The sequence below is a fragment of the Anabrus simplex genome, chromosome 5, assembly GCF_040414725.1.
Source record: "Anabrus simplex isolate iqAnaSimp1 chromosome 5, ASM4041472v1, whole genome shotgun sequence".
In the NCBI taxonomy this organism is placed as follows: Eukaryota; Metazoa; Arthropoda; class Insecta; order Orthoptera; family Tettigoniidae; genus Anabrus; species Anabrus simplex.
The window spans coordinates 152,127,603-152,146,863 of record NC_090269.1 but is presented as its reverse complement, the minus strand read 5'-3'; the positions used below and the strand labels follow the sequence as shown (position 1 = coordinate 152,146,863).

The window sequence follows — 19,261 nt, the reverse complement described above, 5'->3', positions numbered from 1 at the left end:
TCACATGATTTTACAATATAAAATACATGTACAGTAAATTGCAATTATATGTATTCTGCATTCATTCTCAACATTTGTACATAAATTTTTAAACTGTCTTCGAACTTAGCACCAAATAAGACTTTAACTACCATTATTGTCAATACTGTACAATAGGACGGCCTTGTTTTGACTAAAAATTCACCAACGTGTTCACTAGTGTAACATTTTATATTTCATTTTGATATTTTGTTAATGATAAGATCTTGTAAATGTGTTTTAATGTATTCACTCAGGTAACATATTTTTATCATTTCCAACCAGACGTCTGGTAGAATTTTGAGGTATTTGATATGACTGATGATGCCCCACAGAAGGGGCGAAACATGTCTCAACGATTTTTAACGATGTTTAACTAATACGTTAACATCTTGTAGTGTATTGAATAGGTTGAGTTAAAATAAAGTTCTTATATTATTATAAATTAAAGGGATTAGTGTTAAGAAGGGATAATTGCCAACTAGGCTCGTTTGGCGTTGATGATGATGATGATTGTAGTTTAAAAGGGGCCTAACATCTAGGTCATTGGCCCCTAATGGTACAAAATGAGACAAAATGTTATGACAATTTAAAAATCCATAATCCTCCACTGGCCAGAATTCAAAAACGTGAGGACGAAGAACGAATGGATGGATATGAAGTTAAAACAATCAGTGGATCCGACCCGCGATGCCCCACATTCCCAGAAACTAGTGTTAAAAAATGGAATTACTGACCAAGGGACTGCTTCTAAAACATAATACTGAATCGATGATGCTTGTAGTCGAAACGGGTCCAAAATCCAGGTCATCGGCCCCTCATAATGGTACTTATCGGTAGGAAAATAGAACCATGCTATTTGTCGTGTTGCGGTACTAATCATAAGTAGCGTAGACTCACGGTATTCCACACATTATGGTACTACTCACAGATAATGAAATTTGCACATGTAACACAGATCTATGGTATTTCGCACACTGCAGCTCTATTTACAGGCAACGCAAACCTATACAGGGAAAACAAACCTACGGCTTTCCTCACATAAGTGGACTAACAACAGGGACTCGAACTATCCTGTGGTGTTCCCCACATAGTGGGTACTAAGCATAGGCAAGGTAGAACCATGGTGTCGCTCATCTCATGGTGTTGTTCATCTAGGGGTACGAATAACAGGTACTGTAAAATGCATCCTGAGCCACACACTGTCACTAATAATCACAAACCTGTTTTGTACCTAACATAGTGGTACTTTGTGCAAGTAAAAGCGACCCATGGTTTTCCCTGCGTGATGGTACTAATTACAAGTAGTCTCAGGGTTCTAATTTGATCATCCCTTGGTCGCCCCTTTTAGTCGCCTCTTACGACAGGCAGGGGATTCCGTGAGCGTATTCTTTATCTGCGCCCCCCACCCACAGGGGGTTGTGTTTTTGGTCCATGAGAGGTATTTTCTTTCCCTCAAGTCCGCTGGCAAGCCGGTTAGGACCCCCTTATTCGCCACCTGGGACACGCCACGTGGGAGTATCACCTCTCCTCCTGCTACATCAGCATAGTAGGTTCGTGGACATTTGTTTGGTCATGTGTGGTTTAATATCACGGCAGGATGAAAATGTTGTCACTTAGAGCCCGGTGCACGTCCGTTTTTCCTTTACCGTACCTGTTACCTATGGTGATATTAAAGAGGTTTTGCATCATAAATTTAGTCATAGTGCTTTTATGAGCACAGCAGAGCGAATACGTAGCTGTCAGGAAAAGGTGAAGCAAGTCTGCATGTCAATGGCTAGCTCATGTTTCATATGTAGCGCGAATCAAACAGGGCATTCCCCAGCTGGCAAATGAAGCATGTTTGAATATGTTACATATTCTCGAGAAGTAGTTGGATCGATTTTCGGAATAATCAGTGCCGAAATTATAATATTTGTAGATTTAAGGCTAGGTGTAAAGAAAGGTCTAATTCCATATTAAAAACAAAGTTACTGGTAATAGCATTGTTTCAGAGGATATTGACGCTATTCTATCTTGAACGGTCCATATGTTATTTGAGATGGACAACTTAGCTGAATGACCCTCTATCAGACATCTGTAAAACATGAACGAGATAATATAATATCGTAAGCAATTTCATAGAGGGTATGTTTCACTGCATTATTGGAAGCGTAATATTGCTTATATTTATTACATAAAATCAGCTTCATGGTCCGTATCGCACTTCAATAGATTCACTACTAAGTATTTATTTATTTTGCACCTAGTCGATACAATGATTGATTAAGGCAACTTAATGGTTAAAAATGGTACATGTTTCGTATATTATCAACATCTTCAGCCACATAACACTGTTTAGATGAAAAATACATAAATTGACAAAATAATGCTTTAGAGGAAGTGTCCTTAAAATTAACATAAGATTGACAACATTAAAACAAACAAAAAAACTCAAGAGAAAATATATAAATTATTTCTGCAATTGAAAGCAGTTGTCAAGGAAACACTTGTACAATATTCCATAGAGAATATGTCCTAATGAATATTCTTTTCTTAATAATTCATGAAAAACGGTCAATTTATAAATAAAAAATTATACAATTTGAAAGTAATTGTCGAAATGAAGAAATCTAGATATCACAATGTGGCTCTTATTACTAATGCAGATGAAAATATTACTGATTCCTAGTTGTCAATTCTTATTAAGCCTGCTTTCCTTTGGAATAGTAACTCCTGTCATTCTTTCACAGTCTTGTGTCTGGTGTAATATCGATGGTGCGTTCTTCCTTGCTCTTGCACCTGAGGAGGTGGAAGAGTGGGGGATATACGTGCGTCAAGAACCTCCTTGCTGTCATCTATAGCTTCAACTGAGGAGGAATAAGTTGTAGGACTATCTGTAGGTGGAGAAATTCCTATTCTTTTTTCTTGATCTTTCTCAAGCATTTTCAAATATACTAGAATTTGATATATAAAGGGTTCTTATATTCTACAGCCTCATTAAGGTTATCATTTTTCTTTACAAGTTGGTCTAGATAACTGTATAGATCTTCATGTGCGTTCATTAAGCTGCCCTTTTATTTTTTTATGATGGTCAGGTCTTGTCCTATGTTGGTAAATTTATGACCTGTGGCAGTCGTGTGATCCCATAGCTGAGAATCTTCTACGTTTTTCAGCATTCACATTTTCTAAATATCTTACTTTAAAATTGCGGCCAGATTGTCCTATGTATGTATTCTTGCACTCAAAGCATGTAAGTTTATATATTCCCGAATCAAAAAATTTATCTTTTTCCGAGAGATTTAGTGTATCATGGTTGAAGATACTATGTTTCATGTTGTTATTGGTGGAAAATGCAATTTTAAATTTTTTCTCTTAAATAAATTTGTTATTACGTGTATGTTTGGATGTTTTACTAGGTTCGATTGCTAATTTAGATTGTGGCTTCTCTGAAAATTTATTAATTAAAATATCAATCATGTTATTGTTGAAACCATTCAAAAGGGCTTGTTGTCGGATAAACAACAGTTCTTTATTCCTTTCAGATTTGGATAAAGGAATACTAAACGCTCTGTTAACATAACTATAATATGCTGATCTTTTCTGTGCCTCAGGGTGTAATGAGTTGTTTTTGATAGTGGTCAGTGTGAAAGTGGATTTTCTGTGTATTTTGAAAGAAAATCCTTTTTCTCCCTCGTTGTGACTACGTCCAGAAAATTAAGTGATCTTTCTACTTCTTCTTCTAAACTTTTTTGCTATCGGTGAGTCTATCTATTATAGCGTAAACATCGTCCACCAATAACAACATGAAACAGAGTATTTTCAACCACGATACAATAAATCTCTCGGAAAAAGATAAATTTTTTGATTCGGGAATATATAAACTTACATGCTTTGAGCGCAAGAATACATACATAGGACAATCTAGCCGCAATTTTAAAGTAAGATATTTAGAAAATGTGAATGCTGAAAAACATGGAAGATTCTCAGCTATGGGATCACACATGACTGCCACAGGTCACAAATTTCCCAACATAGGACAAGACCTGACCATCATAAAAAAATTAAAAAAGGGCAGCTTAATGAATGCACATCTATACATTTATCTAGACCAACTTGTAAAGAAAAATGATAACCTTAATGAGGCTGTAGAATATAAGAATCCTTTATATGATCAAATTCTAGTATATTTGAAAATGCTTGAGAAAGATCAAGAAAAAAGAATAGGAATTTCTCCACCTACAGATAGTCCTACAACTTATTCCTCCTCAGTTGAAGCTATAGATGACAGCAAGGAGGTTCTTGACACACCTATATCCCCCGCTCCTCCACCTCCTCAGGTGCAACAGCAGGGAAGAACGCACCATCGATATCACACCAGACGCAAGACTGTGAAAGAATGACAGGAGTTACTGTTCCAAAGGAAAGCAGGCTTAATAAGAATTGACAACTAGGAATCAGTAATATTTTCATCTGCATTAGTAATAAGAGCTACATTGTGATATCTGGATTTCTTCATTTCGACAATTACTTTCAAATTGTATAATTTTTAATTTATAAAATGACCTTTTTTCATGAATTATTAAGAAAAGAATATTCATTAGGACATATTCTCTATGGAATATTGTACAAGTGTTTCCTTGACAACTGCTTTCAACTGTAGAAATAATTTATATATTTTCTCTTGAATTTTTTTGTTTGTTTTAATGTTGTCAATCTTATGTTAATTTTAAGGACACTTCCTCTAAAGCATTATTTTGTCAATTTATGTATTTTTCATCCAAATAGTGTTATGTGGCTGAAGATGTTGATAATATACGAAACATGTACAACTTTTAACCATTAAGTTGCCTTAGGCAATCATTGTATCGACTAGGTGGAAAATAAATAAATAAATAGGTACTTAGCAGTGAATATATTGCTTATATTCGGACGACAACTATAGCTAACAAAGTATTAGGATAGTCTTTTGTGAGTTTTCTTATGATTCACTGTAACAACACAGATAATATGTTCACAATCAGCTGTTCTTGTATCTTGAGTAGAAACAACTCCTTGAACTGAGATCAAAAGTTTGATAGGGGAAATTTCTCCAGTCAAAGTGAATCCTAGTTCAGTGCTATTTGATCTTAGATTAACGTTTATACAACCTAAATATCCGAGTTAGCGTGAACTGAGATCAATTTCGTCTCTGATCTAAGATGAAATGGTTTATACAATCGGCCTTCAGACAATGAATTGGAAGGTCCTCTCAACCATGTGCTACTGCAATGCATGACTTCGGCCACCATTTTTAATCCGACAAAACTTCGACTGAACAATTTGAATGATCGAGTCGAAACTGCCTATCTTTATCTTGAACTAGTCAGAAGATATTTGAAGTGGAATGCCATGAGATTCTTCTACTCATTTAGCACTTGTAGCTTAGGGGAGTAAATCTACCTGTGCACAGAGATCTGCCCACTCTTAACTCCAACACACCAACTCATGACGTGATCATGCTGACATGATTACAAGAACTTGTAACCCACCCCCTCAAGGAATGGAAAAGTCAGTGGGAACCAACAACAAGCCACGGCAGCTGCATATCAGACCATATCAATGACTGTGATATCCAGAGATATTTCTTATGACATTCAGTTTTAATGAACGAGAGCCCTTGCTGGCCCGTGTTTATTTGTTTTATTAGCCATGCACTAAGTAAAATTATTACACAATTTACTTTACCTGTTTTGTTTCTAACAACTGTTTACTGAACGTGTCATTAAAGACTGACACTAAGCCCTGTTTGAGCTGGCTAATATCATCAGCTGAAGTCTTCCATGAAGTTTCCGTTGTGGACAGAATAGTTCCTGAAACATAAAGGTTTTTCTTACACAAAAATAACAGAATTTACCTCTGAGTTGCCTCATTACTTAATCTAAATGCTAAAGTAAATTAAGTTTTCAACAAGGGTTGTTTTGTCCCTTAAATTACAACCGACCTAAGGAGAACTGTCGACTGCCCATTCTTATCAGCACCTCCCGTGTACCAGCAGTGTATCTGCCAGTACTCAGAGAGAAAATATTCCTATGGTGAGGTAAGTCCTCTAGATCTAAAGGAAGACAGCACGATTTGTTCTTGGTGATTTTCGACAAAAGGTGTAACAAAAATGTTACAATCTTTGGGAGTAAGAAGAAGGAGCTGCTCCACTAAGCAGAATGTTCTGAACTGTTGCATAAAACTGCCGATAGAAACACAGAACGACGTTAAATTTGAAATAAAAATGATACTCCAAAAATTTAATAAAAGAAATGAAAACAGATTCTAATCAGACCCTATCAAAAAGCAAATATAGGATTTAAAAACCAAAATAAAAGTTAATAACGTAATTTTCACTAAGACAGATAAAAGCAAAACAATAGTTCTTATAAATAAAAACGACTACATTAAGAAAACCAAAGAATTTTTCCCGGACAATTCCTATACGGTTGTGAACAAAAACCCAATCCCCAGAAGCCAAAGAAATTTAAAATCTATTCTTAAAAATTCTGATTTTATATTCAAAGAATAAGAACAACAGAAACTGATAAACATGAACCCGAAAATACAAAAGGCAAAAGCTCTACCTAAAATACACAAAAACAACATACCCATTTGACCAATCATAAATAGCAAGAATAGCCCCATATATAAGACATCAAAATTTATACACCAGCTTCTAAAAAGCATTACTAATTCAATAATACTTCAGTCAAAAACTCAATAGAATTCTGTGAAAAACGAAAAAAGTTTAACCTGCAACCCCATCACAAAATTATCTCCTTTGATATCACTAACATGTACTCCAACATACCTACTAACGAAACAGTCAAAATAATTGTGTCCAATTTATCCAAACATAGCAATCTAAGTAAATTAGAAATAAACAAATTTACTAAACTACTTAAATTTGTATTGAACAACAACTATTTCTCCTTCAATAACAAGATCTATCACCAATTAAGCTTGGCAATGGGGGACCCCAGCTCAGGGATATTAGCCGATATCTATATGGATAACTTGGAAGAATAAAAAATTAAACTGAATATAGGAGTATGCCTTTGGTTGAGGTATGTTGACACGTTCGTGATAATAGACCACCGAAAAAATAATAGTACAAAAATTCTAGAATTTTTAAACAAGGTAGATAGTTGCATAAAATTCACCAAAGAGGATGAAAACAATGGTTCATTAAATTTCCTGGATATAAACAGAACACGTACAAATTTTGGATTTGACTTTCAGATATATTGAAAACCGACACACACCCCATTTACAATAAAAAAAATTATTCCCTTCGTCCGAAATCACATAAACAAGCTTCTTTCTTCAACCTAGTATACAGAGCTTTCAAGATACCTTTATCACCAGTTAACCTAAAGAAAGAACTTAGATTTATAAACGAACTAGCATTAGTTGTTACAAAATAGAGACAATTAATCGAATCATTAAGAAAGTAAAACTGAAACTGGCCACTATGGGTGGGCCGGTGTAAGGTTGCACATGACAGCTGTGCACAATGTCACACTGCAATGGCGCACAAAGCCAAGTTGCCACCGCAACAACAGCCGATTGCACGACATGTGAGTTTTTAAAAACATGGGAGAAATTCTTTTAATGTCATCACGATGATACACAATACAAATGAAATCGGCCAACAAAAATCAAACTTTCAACACACCGATTAAGTTTACAATAAAATACACAAAAAACACAAAATGATACGAGATGCATATACTATGAAGTGCTTATTATCGCGATGTTAGAAAATAAGGAAGAAATCGGCTGACAAGAAGCTCACTTTAAATACACCAATAAATGTTAGAATAATATACACCGGTGCTAACACAAAAGGTTTCAAGCAAAATCTATAAAATTTACGAAAATTCAGAAACCTTATTTTCATACCTGATTCATACAGATAGAGGCTCGATACCCTCCAGATCACTGTTATCACTACCGTCGTCTTCGTTGTTATTGTCATCATCGTCTAGGCAGATCATCAACTCCTGACAGTCACGGTTGATTCCATGTATTGCCATTGCCGAGTTAATGAATGTTGCGACATGGCTAACTTTCCTCCTCCACAAAACCGCATCCATTCGAACAATACTCTCCCGGAACAGTCCTTCCACTTCAGTAATTATTGTGAAGGACTTGTTATTAGTGCGTAGGTAATGTTTTACTTCACCCCATACCGTACTGGTACCAACTCAATGAGGATGAAGTGACAGTGGTACGGCGGCAACCTCGTTACTTCGCTACCTCATCGACTAATTTAGTCATACACATATGAGCTGGGATATTTCTTTCCTGCAGAAATTCCACTAAGAGTTTTTTATGAGTGCTCGAAGTAGGAGTCTTGTCCATTATTACGGAGTGGTAAGGTGCATTGTCCATAGCAATGACAGAAGGGACTTTGAGCTCTAATAATCGTACACGTGTATTCGTATTGCATCAGTCTGGAAAGAATTAATTCCTGTTACAGGAGATAGCTTCAATCGTTTCTTTCCCGAAGTGATGTGAAACAAGTCCCTACTATCAGCCCTGTTTCCACTACTGCTACGGTTCATAACTATGTTCTCGTTTCCGTGACATTGCACTGCATTTGTTAAAATAAAATTTATTTCACAATTATCTCACAAAGAAAAAAACAAAACTTTCACAAACTCGCAAATCACACCTGATCACGTGCTAGCGACGACAGACGAAACGGCAATACTTCAATACGGTAGTCAAGCTAGATATAGATGGCACCACTATACTACCCATATTGCCAACAAAAATCAACTGAAAATAGTTCGTATTTATTTTTTGGCTCGCTTAAACCTTATGTTTTTTAAATGCTCATATTTGTATAAGCAAATCAAATATTATAAGCACTATACAGTATGAAATACAAATTTTATTCATGTTAAAATGCGTAACTGTATCCGACATAAAATATAGTAGATTGGTAATTCTGATTGATGGGTGACGTTCTTAATTTCATTTCTGTAGTGGTGCCAACAAGAATTACAACTGTCAAGTGCAACCTTGTGCCGGCCCACCTATAATCTTACTCTAGAGAAGACTAAAAAATCAAAATATGCTACTTTCACCTACACCAATCCTGCGATTCACCAAATTACAAATTCCTTGAAAAACAAAAAACAAAAACGAGATCTACAAATAGCACTAACAGAAATATCTTCTTTAATCATAATACAGTTAATGTAAATAAAGATGAATTCTGGGAACCGGAATATATAGATTAACATGCACACAGTGCAATTTCTCATATGTTGGCCAGACTGGGTACAGTTTTCTCTCAAGATATATGGAACACTATAACGCATTAAAATGGGTAATAAGTATTCCACAACGGCTAACCATATGAAAGAAACCAGCCATCAATTTAGCACAATAGATAAGGACCTCATGGTAACAAAAAGAATTGAGAAAGGAAAGTTAATGACTGAATACGAAAACATTTATATTTATTTAGATCAGCATTTCAATAGGGGAAAAAACCTAAACGATGCAATCAAAATAAAAAGCCCATTAATAGAACAATTGCCAAAATTGCTACAAACTTTTAAATCAGATAACAGTAAAATTTCAAAAATTTTCAACCGTAAACCTTCCAATACGTTAACAAATACAACTCCCACCACAATTCCTTCCCCTACGCCCTGTACTCACCCTCCTCATGTCACGCCAATGCCCAACACTCCGCCCATAGCCCTTTCTCTTTCCCCTCCACAAGGTAGGCTAGTATCCAATACGCGCCCCACAATTTCCTCTCCTACGCCCCCCCCCCGCCTGCCCCGCCCACTCCTCCTCCTCCACCTACTCGCCCTCCACCACACCTGCCTCATTCATATAACACAAGAAGTAAAAACACGACGACAAATAGCCTCAGTATTGCAACAAGCACAACTAAACAAAAAAGCGTGAAACAAAAGAGTAAGGCTGATGACACACGGAGCGGTTTTCGCCGAGTCGGCGCATGTTTCTATTGTATCAGATGGGATGAAACAGACAGAGCGGTGCTCGCCGACAGGCGGCAGATTTGCCGACTCGGCCTGTCGTGTAGCTGGCGGTGCAGCGAGCGTTTTGAAGACTTTGTGTGCGCTCTAGCACCATAGATTTAATACATTCAGCTGAATCACGGCCGACTTGATGCTTCGCTCTAGTCGGGCGTGGCTGAATTTACGCGACGATTGCATCATTGGTAGGTATTCTTGTATTAGATATCATGAAGTATCTTTGAAATTCAATAATATACACGTAAAAGGACATATAGAGTAAGTATCATCCATAGCGTTGCAGTATACAATACAACACATCACATCTATGTAACAATTATTGGTGTCCCTTCAAACTACGCTTATCAACAATCTGACCAGTAAATATAGGCCGAATAAAAACAGTTGAAGATTGTGAAGATTACAAGTATAATGCACACAACAGAGTATAAACCTTCAATGGTCCATTAATACTGATGTAGTTCTCAAAACACAACAGAAAAAATACTGCAAGTTTAATCCTTTAACTTTCACCAATTTCATTTGAAACTCTGATAAATACACTAACAGTATTTGAAAAATCAAGAAACAAACGAGAATTAGCCAAATCTTTCAAGTTAATTGGCATATATAATATGACTTGGACATCAATATTACGTCACTAACACCTAGTCCATTAATGATACATTTTAATTAAAAAAAATTTAGTTTACTTTTTAAGTAGTGATGATATTTCATCAACATTATGTAATTAATGTCTAATCTATTAATGATACAGTTTAACTGTCAATTTTACTTGATTACTTATTAAGTAGTGACGAAAATTTATTGTGTAAAACACTTTCAATGAACAAAATTATTGTAAATAAGGTTTAATGTATGACTCAACCTTGAGAAAATTGTATAATAAGATGGCTGAAGATGCTCGATACAGCGAGCGAAACATGTCCCAATTAATGTTTGTATTGTAATGTCCCTTTAGAGACAAGAAACATTTTGTTGCCATCGATGCTTTCACGGCCCGTACTTATAGACATGATACTATATAGGCTTTTGGGCTTATGCCGTGTCAAGAAAATAAGGTGAAATTCTTTAAGTTTCGCAGAGAACTGTGCTCTGCGTCATCAGAAGAAAATCTAGACTGTCCACGAGAAAGGCTGAAGCCTGTCGCACTCCTCTGGGGCAATGATAAAGGATTGATAGATGAAATGAAATGTTAACGGAGAGTGTTGCTCAATATATTTCCAACTTCTTTGACATCGTGTAAGAAAAGTCTAGGTAAACAACTGATAGGGAATATGCCACGTGGCAGACAGCCCTAAATGCAAATCAATGATGACTGATTACACATCTGCTACAATTTCCTACCGCTTGGAGATCACAAGTGTTTAGAGCTTCTGCTATGAGCTGTCTCAGACTCATCCTTGGCTTTGACAATATGACAGTGACTGAGCTATGAGATGAGCCAGTATGAATGGTGTGAATGTCAGCTGATGTGAGCTTGGCAAATTGATTCTAGCTCTGTGAGCTCGCTCAACATTTCCCTAATACGCCTCTTCAATAAAGCCTACGTTATCTATGACAGCTGGTGGAAGAGCGGTAAAGGAGCAATTTCTCCAGATCTGCTGACTCAACTTCATCAGTAAATCAGAATTTTGGCAAGCTGTACTTGAACCAAAATTCTGACTTTGGTTTAGAAATTCTTCTCTGATTTTCTTTACCACCTATTCTATAAGAACAACAAAGAGAAGTGGAGACAAACAGCCTTTCCCCACTCCTTTCTAGGATGGCTACTTTTTTTTTGCCTGCATGGTTCCTGATTCTTATCACTGCAGACTGATTTTTGTACATATTGTAAAGAATATGGGATGGAAACAACAATAACAAAGCTAGTTTCGACTTGCTACAGTAATTTACACCAAAACTTGTAGGAAGATAAAAATGGAATCATCTATAGCAATGGTGTAAAGAAGTCTCCGCACCCTTGCAGAATGTAGGCATTGCAAAGTAAAACTCTCTTCAAGGGATCGCGTGTTACAGGGAAGGCAACCAAATTCCTAGTATAACAGGAATGTAAAACATTGTTGAATCTTGGGACTGACCTTCCCCAAGTCTTTGCATTTCCCATGTTTTATATTCTGCTGCTGCCATCCTCCCAACAATGCAGTTTTAGTGATTGAATCGCAATTCTTTATTATTGTCCTTAATGTTGACGATGGGTGCCTAATGAGCTAGCATGTTGTTTCCAATTAAGAACTGTATTTTCATCATGGTAATTTATCTGACTCATTCACAGATTCCCTTCAATATAGAAATGTGAGTGAGAGATGTGATCTGTACAGCCAGCAAGTAAAGGATAGAATATTTTGACAGTAATGTAAATTTAACTTTCCTTTCAAGGAAGTTTTACAAGTGGCTTTACGTCACACCGACACAGACAGGTCTTCTGCCAATGATGGGATAGGAAAGTGCTAGGGGGAGGGGGAGTGTGTGTGAGAGAAGCGGCCATGGCCTTAATTAAGGTAAAGCCTCAGCATTTGCCTGATGTGAAAATGGGAAACCAAGGAAAACCATATTCAGGACTGTCAACAATGGGCTTCAAACCCACAATCTCCCAAATGCCAGCTCACAACTGCGTGCTCCTAACCGCACAGCCAACTCGCTCAGTTTTTCTTCCCAGCAATGTTGAAAATGAATTGAAAATTTTTCACAAATGAATCATAACAGGCGCAATTCCACCATAAAATCTTTATACAAGAGATGTGCAGGGACTGGAGAAAATAACACGTAATAACTTACCACTTTTATGCTGCATATGTTTTTGAAAAATTTGATTGCAAAAATGAGGTGCGGGTTTGATTTGCGTCAAGTCTGGCAACACGCTTCTGGTTCACATAGTTTTTGATGTTGCGTGTACAGTTATACTTTGTGTAACTACAGATGGAAGAAAACTGTCCCCATATGTCATATTTAAATGGAAAACAATTCAGACTTGTAATTCAAAACTGCCTTTAAATAAATAAAAAATAGTTTTTACAGAGTAATTTAAATTCGAATGTTCTAGGTGTCACGATAGAATGCATCTTCCACAATGTGCAGGGGTGGCTTTCCGCACTTCTGCTCGCTTTGGTATGTCTACAATGCGTTTCATAGTTGCTAAGTTTGAGAGAAATAGTAATTCATTAGTATTCAGCGTTATAAGGATCGCCACACTATCACGTTTCAGGCAGTGTATGGAGAAACAGAATCCAGTTGACGAAAAAGCGTGGCTCACGGACAATACTGTCAATGCTGATGACATTGTGTCTTTCTTTTTTAATAATGAGATTAAACGGACTTACAGTTTTAAAGGAGATGGGGGTCACTGTACCGTGTTGCAATGCAGACGGAAGCGAGACTTCCTCCCCTCGACATAGGAAAGTTCGATAAGCCACGATATTTCCGTACAAGGCATCTAAAAATGCAAACAATACAGCATCTTTCTTTTTTAATACTGAGATCAAACGGACTTACAGTTTTAAAGGAGATGGGATCACTGTACCCTGTTGCAATGCACACAGAAACGAAAGACTTCCTCCCCTCGACATAGGAAAGTTCGATAAGCCACGATGTTTCCTTACAAGTACAAGGTATCTAAAAATGCAAACAGTACAGAATTCCAAGAAATAAGGCACTTACACAGGGGAGCTGGCATAATTTGTCCTCATCTTTGAATCTTGTTTTTTTTCTTTCGTTGCATGAGGTTATGTTTGCCAGTGATTTACCCAAGTGCTTTATTTGAATAATGTAAATGCACCTTGTTGGATACATGAAGGAAATAGTTATTTCCCATGGCATTCGAAAGATTTAAACTGTGAATCAAGGTGATTGCATGCATTAATGGATCTTACAATACTTTTCGATGCGGTATGCGTTGGCATTTCTGAATTAGGAGAGAAGTGCCATGGCAGGAAATCGTACAATCATACTGTCGTGTGTTCAATGCACAACGGAAAGGAGAAACTTCCTACTTCCTCCCCTCGTCATAGGAACATTCGATAAGCCACAGTGTTTTAAGGGCATCGACTATTTCCTGTGCAAGTACAAGGCATCTAAAATGCATAAAATGCGTACAGCATCACGTTTTTTATTCTTGTCAGTGCATGATTTTGAACTTTTAAATTGTCGTTACATTTCATACCATTAGGGGCTGATGACCTAGATGTTAGGTCCCTTTAAACAACAAGCATCATCATCATCAAATGCATACAGTACAGTATTCCAATGATTAAAGCACTTGCACATGGGAGCCAGCATAGATTTCTTCTCGTCTTTGAATATTTTTTTTCATTTTTTCTTTCATTGTGTAAGGGTATGTTTGCCAGTGAGTTATCCAAGTACATTATTTGAATACTGTAAATGCGCCTTGTTGGATACATTTTGGAAATAGTTTTTTCTAGTGGCATTTGAAAGATTTAAACTGAGAATCAATGTTAATTGTGTGCAGTAACGGGTCTTATATTATTTTGTGACGCGGCAAGTGTCGGTTAATTTGAAATCACATAATTTAAAGTCACATTTTTGCATCCCTACGACTTCGAATTAACAAGATTTTACTCTATCGCAAAACTAACAAACTGGTTTGCAGGTGTACATGTTTCAAGTGCACGAAAAGAATTATCCACCACTTGTGTTAATTTTTGAGTAAAAAGAGATCGCGTGTGAAAAATGTTTTAGACGTGGACTGTGCTGAATTTGTAATTTAGGAGAGGATTCTAGTGATGCAATAGACAGAGAATCTTCCGATATACAGCAAATCAAGTCTATTGCAAGTTCAGATTAATGAAATACCTGTCACGTACGAAGACCTACTTGCTAATTTCCATGGCAAATATATTTTATCATTTCAAATATGTTCATGCAAAGTAGCTAAAGCCATCATGTTCATATTTGCGTAAAGACCACGTGGAACTTGCGGAGTGATATAAAATGTTTGTTTACGCCTCTTTCACTGGAAGAAATTTTAGTTCATTTAATCCTCCCTAAAATTAGGGTGTGGGGATTATTAGCGTAAATACGGTATGTGGGATGGTATATTAAGCACGAGTGTATTCACTGTATAACATAAGAAGTCTAGTAGGAAAGCTGAGGAGTAGCCAATAATTTCCAGATAATGAATAAATTAAGGCAAAACAAAGTCAAAGAAGTGTGAGGAGAAAATCAATGCATTGTTGGATAACATAAAAAATAGACAGGAATTCCCAACACTAAGCGCCTTTCAGCTATCATCTAGTTTTCATCGCAGTGTTCACTGCCTCGGAGACGGCTGCTTTCCGTTCTTATTACCCAGGTGTACAAGCAGCATAACGTGAGGATGGCTCTCGCTTATTACTTACCTGTCACAATATCCTTGTTGTACGGGGTGCCAAAACAACTCTTGGGTAGCGCTCGGAGCATGTAGTAATCGAGATGCGACCAAACAATGTACAGACAGTTATCTATTAAGTATGAACAGTACTTCAGTTCTTGTCGCTTGTTGCTAATCCGACTCTCTAGATTCTGAGCTGCTTCCACGCGGCTTTCTTGGACGTTCCCACTCATTGCTGATTCAGGTACAAACTGGAAAATAAAAGAAAACAGACATCCCATTTCAATATTGTTTTGCTCAACACAACTGTGATGGAACAAACTGTTCGTATTATTCTGGTTATGGGATCACATCTTAAGCCATAATGTAATATTCATAATATTCATCACCACCAGGGAACTTGGCAATACTAGACTCAACTACACCACCGACTTTAACAGTCTGCCATACAGTTATGTAATAAAAAGATCAAGGTCATAATTCATCTGATGACATTATTCATTTAGCACACTGTGTTCTCTCTTGCTATTTAAGTCTGCCAGTGCATTGCAAACTTAGGTGAGGGAGCATCCACTCTTAAATCCCTGCCAAAAAAAAGTCAAAGTGGATCCAGAAGCCCCAGAAAAACCTGCATTAGGCTGAAGAAAGCTTTGATCCTGGTACACGCAATGCAGATAGTAACTATGGCTTAGTCTACATTCTGACCCATGAAAAATGAAATGTCGTATGGCTTTTAGTGCCGGGATATCCCAGGACGGGTTCAGCTCGCCAGGTGCAGGTCTTTCTATTTGACGCCTGTAGGCGACCTGCGCGTCGTGATGAGGATGAAATGATGATGAAGACAGCGCATACACTCAGCCCCCGTGCCATTGGAATTAACCAATTAAGATTAAAATCCCCGACCCGGCCGGGAATCGAACCCGGGACCCTCTGAACCGAAGGCCAGTACGCTGACCGTTCAGCCAACAAGTCGGACATTCTGACCCATCATCATCACCATCATCTGCAGTTTCCAGCTGTTGGCCAGGTCTGTTGGGAACATCAGCCTCTCCATCTCTTCTCGACTTGTCTTTTCACCACTTCTCTCTCCTCACTCTTGCCCAGTCCTCTCCTTTTAACTGCACACACTTTTCCACTCCATGTAACCACAGGTCTCTTATTCTGACCATCGCGGAATATTATTTTAGTCACAAACTAGGTTCACAGCAGGCGGATAGTCCAAAAGAGTAGTGTCACGAAAAATTCATCATGCACAATATTATCAGAGGTGAGGAGGCGATGCTGACCATCACTGTGAAGCTGCGAGAATATACAGTAGAAACTCAATAATTCAAAATCTTAAAGAAGCTCTCGTTCCCGGAAATATGAGGTACGGTTTTGCATGTTATTTAAATTGTTTAATTGAAAAGATGGATAATTCATAATTCGAAGAATGATGGTCCCATTACGAAAATTGATACCTCAATTCAAAACTGCCTTTAAATAAAATAAAAAAAGTATTTTACAGAGTAATTTAAATTCAAAATTACTCCGCGTCATGAAAGAACACTTCTTCCAGAATGTGCAGGGGTAGCTTTCTGCACTTTCACTCACTTCGGTGCCTCTTCATATTTGCTAAGTTTGAGGGAAATCGTAATTTATTTATTTATTTAATTAATTAATTAATTAATTATTAGATACAGCCTATGGAGGGCCATTTTACACTAATAATAATAATAATAATAATAATAATAATAATAATAATAATAATAATAATAATAATAAGTTTAAATACGTATAAAAGATAACAAAGGTGTAAACAACAATATTAAGTAACCACAATACATTAACAATTTTAACAGTAACAACAATGACAACGGTAAATGGCAAGTGTCGGTTACTGAAATTAAGAAGAAGAAGAAAGGTCGAGGGTTGGAGGGACGGAAGAAAGTGAAAACCTGGGGAGGACTTAGAGGAATCTTCTAATTTTTTGTTTGAAGGATGCGAAAGATGTGAATATGTCAATATCGGGTAGTGAGTTACCAAGAGCAGGGAGACGGTGGAAGATAGAGCATTGTTTAAAGTTAGGTGCGGATGGGACACATGATGAGTGCGCCGGTTGCGTGTAGGGCGGAGAGGAACGCGTATAGGGAAGTACGCCGGAAGAGTATTACATTTGGTGTAGCCTATGATTATTTTGTGAAGGTAACATAGATCAGAGAACTGTAAACGGCTTCTCAGGTCAAGTATAACCAGATAGTTCATAATGTAAGATTTAGTTTTGTTCTTAAAAACAGGATTGTGAGTCTTAACAATGAAAGTGAAAAAGTTAAAGATACTATTTAGTTGAGATATGTTGTAACTTTTACTACAGTGGTTACACAAAACAAAGAACTAAACACAATAAGGGGGAAAGTAAGAGCAACTACACAATGTCAGAAAAAACTACACACTCAGCGAAACATCAGCTGAACTACACGGATCTCCGCCAAAAACATAATACGTAAATATCAGTAGGGCCAACTAGTGGACAATAAACCGGGAGTGGAAGGAACTACGACCTACTGAGGGCATGGACATGGCTTAGGTTGCGGTTTCCGAAATAATTTGCCGTGAACCTTAAATTTGAAAAATATTATTTACAAGTGAAATTTTACAAATACGTTCCGAAACAAAATCCACCAACTTACAACTTACGAACTATAAGCTCCGTGATACACATATCTTAGAGGTTCTTTGATAATGGCTTCACTACAAGTTTCAAACTTCAAACCAACTATACATCTAGTTACAAATTCAGTTGTACAATGCAATTTACAGTGAAGTAAATGTACTCTCCAAAACTCTAGCGTACATCAAGTGACACTGAACTACCAGAGGCAAACCTCAAGGTAAATATATTAAATTACAATCTACATATTTAGTGAAATAAGAAATGGGAATGCCTCGAAAACAAACAGGCAAGCCCAGCTGAAAAGCTAAGGCGTCATAAATAATTAATTTGGCGAATCTAGGTTAGGCTAGGGCAGACTCCTGTACGAAATAGCAACCGAACATTATGGAAATTTTAGCCGGAATGGAATTCAAGAGTGCTTACCCGAAGGTGGCCCATCCTGGTAGTGAAGCGTCGCACACGACGTAAAACTTCAGACAGACCAAGACAGACTAAGGCAGACCAGGCCAAGACAAGACCAAGACAAGTCCGAATTATCAGGAATGCAGCTTCACTCTCTATATATAGGTAAACCCAGGGCCTTGGAGTAGCCAATCAGAATGCATGAGTCCGCCCATCCCCACCTAGTTTCACCAATCACAATTCCTACTTTCAGTCACAAACTTTAACTAAACTTCTCGAATATGCATGTTCGCGAATTTTCCATTTCCAGAATAGTTAGAAAATGCCTTCTAAAAAACACATAACCAACAAAAGGCAACACACCCTGTTCAAAAATTCATGTAACTTTCTGGAACTGAAATCTACTATTTACACATACCATATATTACAAATATTACACAGTACAGGTTAGTTCATTACAAATAAAACATATTAACAGCAGATGAGGACCAAATAAGGGAACAAATGTCAATAATGGGGAGAACATACGAGACAAAGTATAATTTTAAGGCGTTACTATCATTAATTTCAGCAAACCTGTAAAGAATGCCTAGAGTACGCATAGCACAGGATTTTATAGAGTGAATGTGAGCAGAGAAGGTTAGTTTACAGTCTATTATAACGCCTAGGTCTCTTACCTGAGAAGCCGATTGCAATGTATTTCCCTGGATGGTATATGCAGTGTTCATTTTTTGCTTTAGCAATGAAAAGGAGATTGTATTGCACTTCTTAATATTGGGAGAAAGATTCCATTTCTTAAACCAGTCACCAAACAAATTGGGAACAGTCTGT

The 19,261-nt window shown here is 37.1% G+C and overlaps 1 protein-coding gene across 1 annotated transcript in view; it reads right to left on the bottom strand.

Moving 5' to 3' along the window:
- Window positions 1–19,261, bottom strand: part of Nup205 (nuclear pore complex protein Nup205) — a 676,487-nt gene that overhangs the window by 10,659 nt on the left and 646,567 nt on the right. Inside the window, exons 32-33 of the mRNA XM_067147168.2 lie at window positions 15,404–15,626; window positions 5,725–5,849 (exon numbers count right to left, since the gene is read on the bottom strand). Coding sequence (XP_067003269.1) covers window positions 5,725–5,849; window positions 15,404–15,626 — 348 coding nt within the window. The remainder of the gene's footprint in view (window positions 1–5,724; window positions 5,850–15,403; window positions 15,627–19,261) is intronic.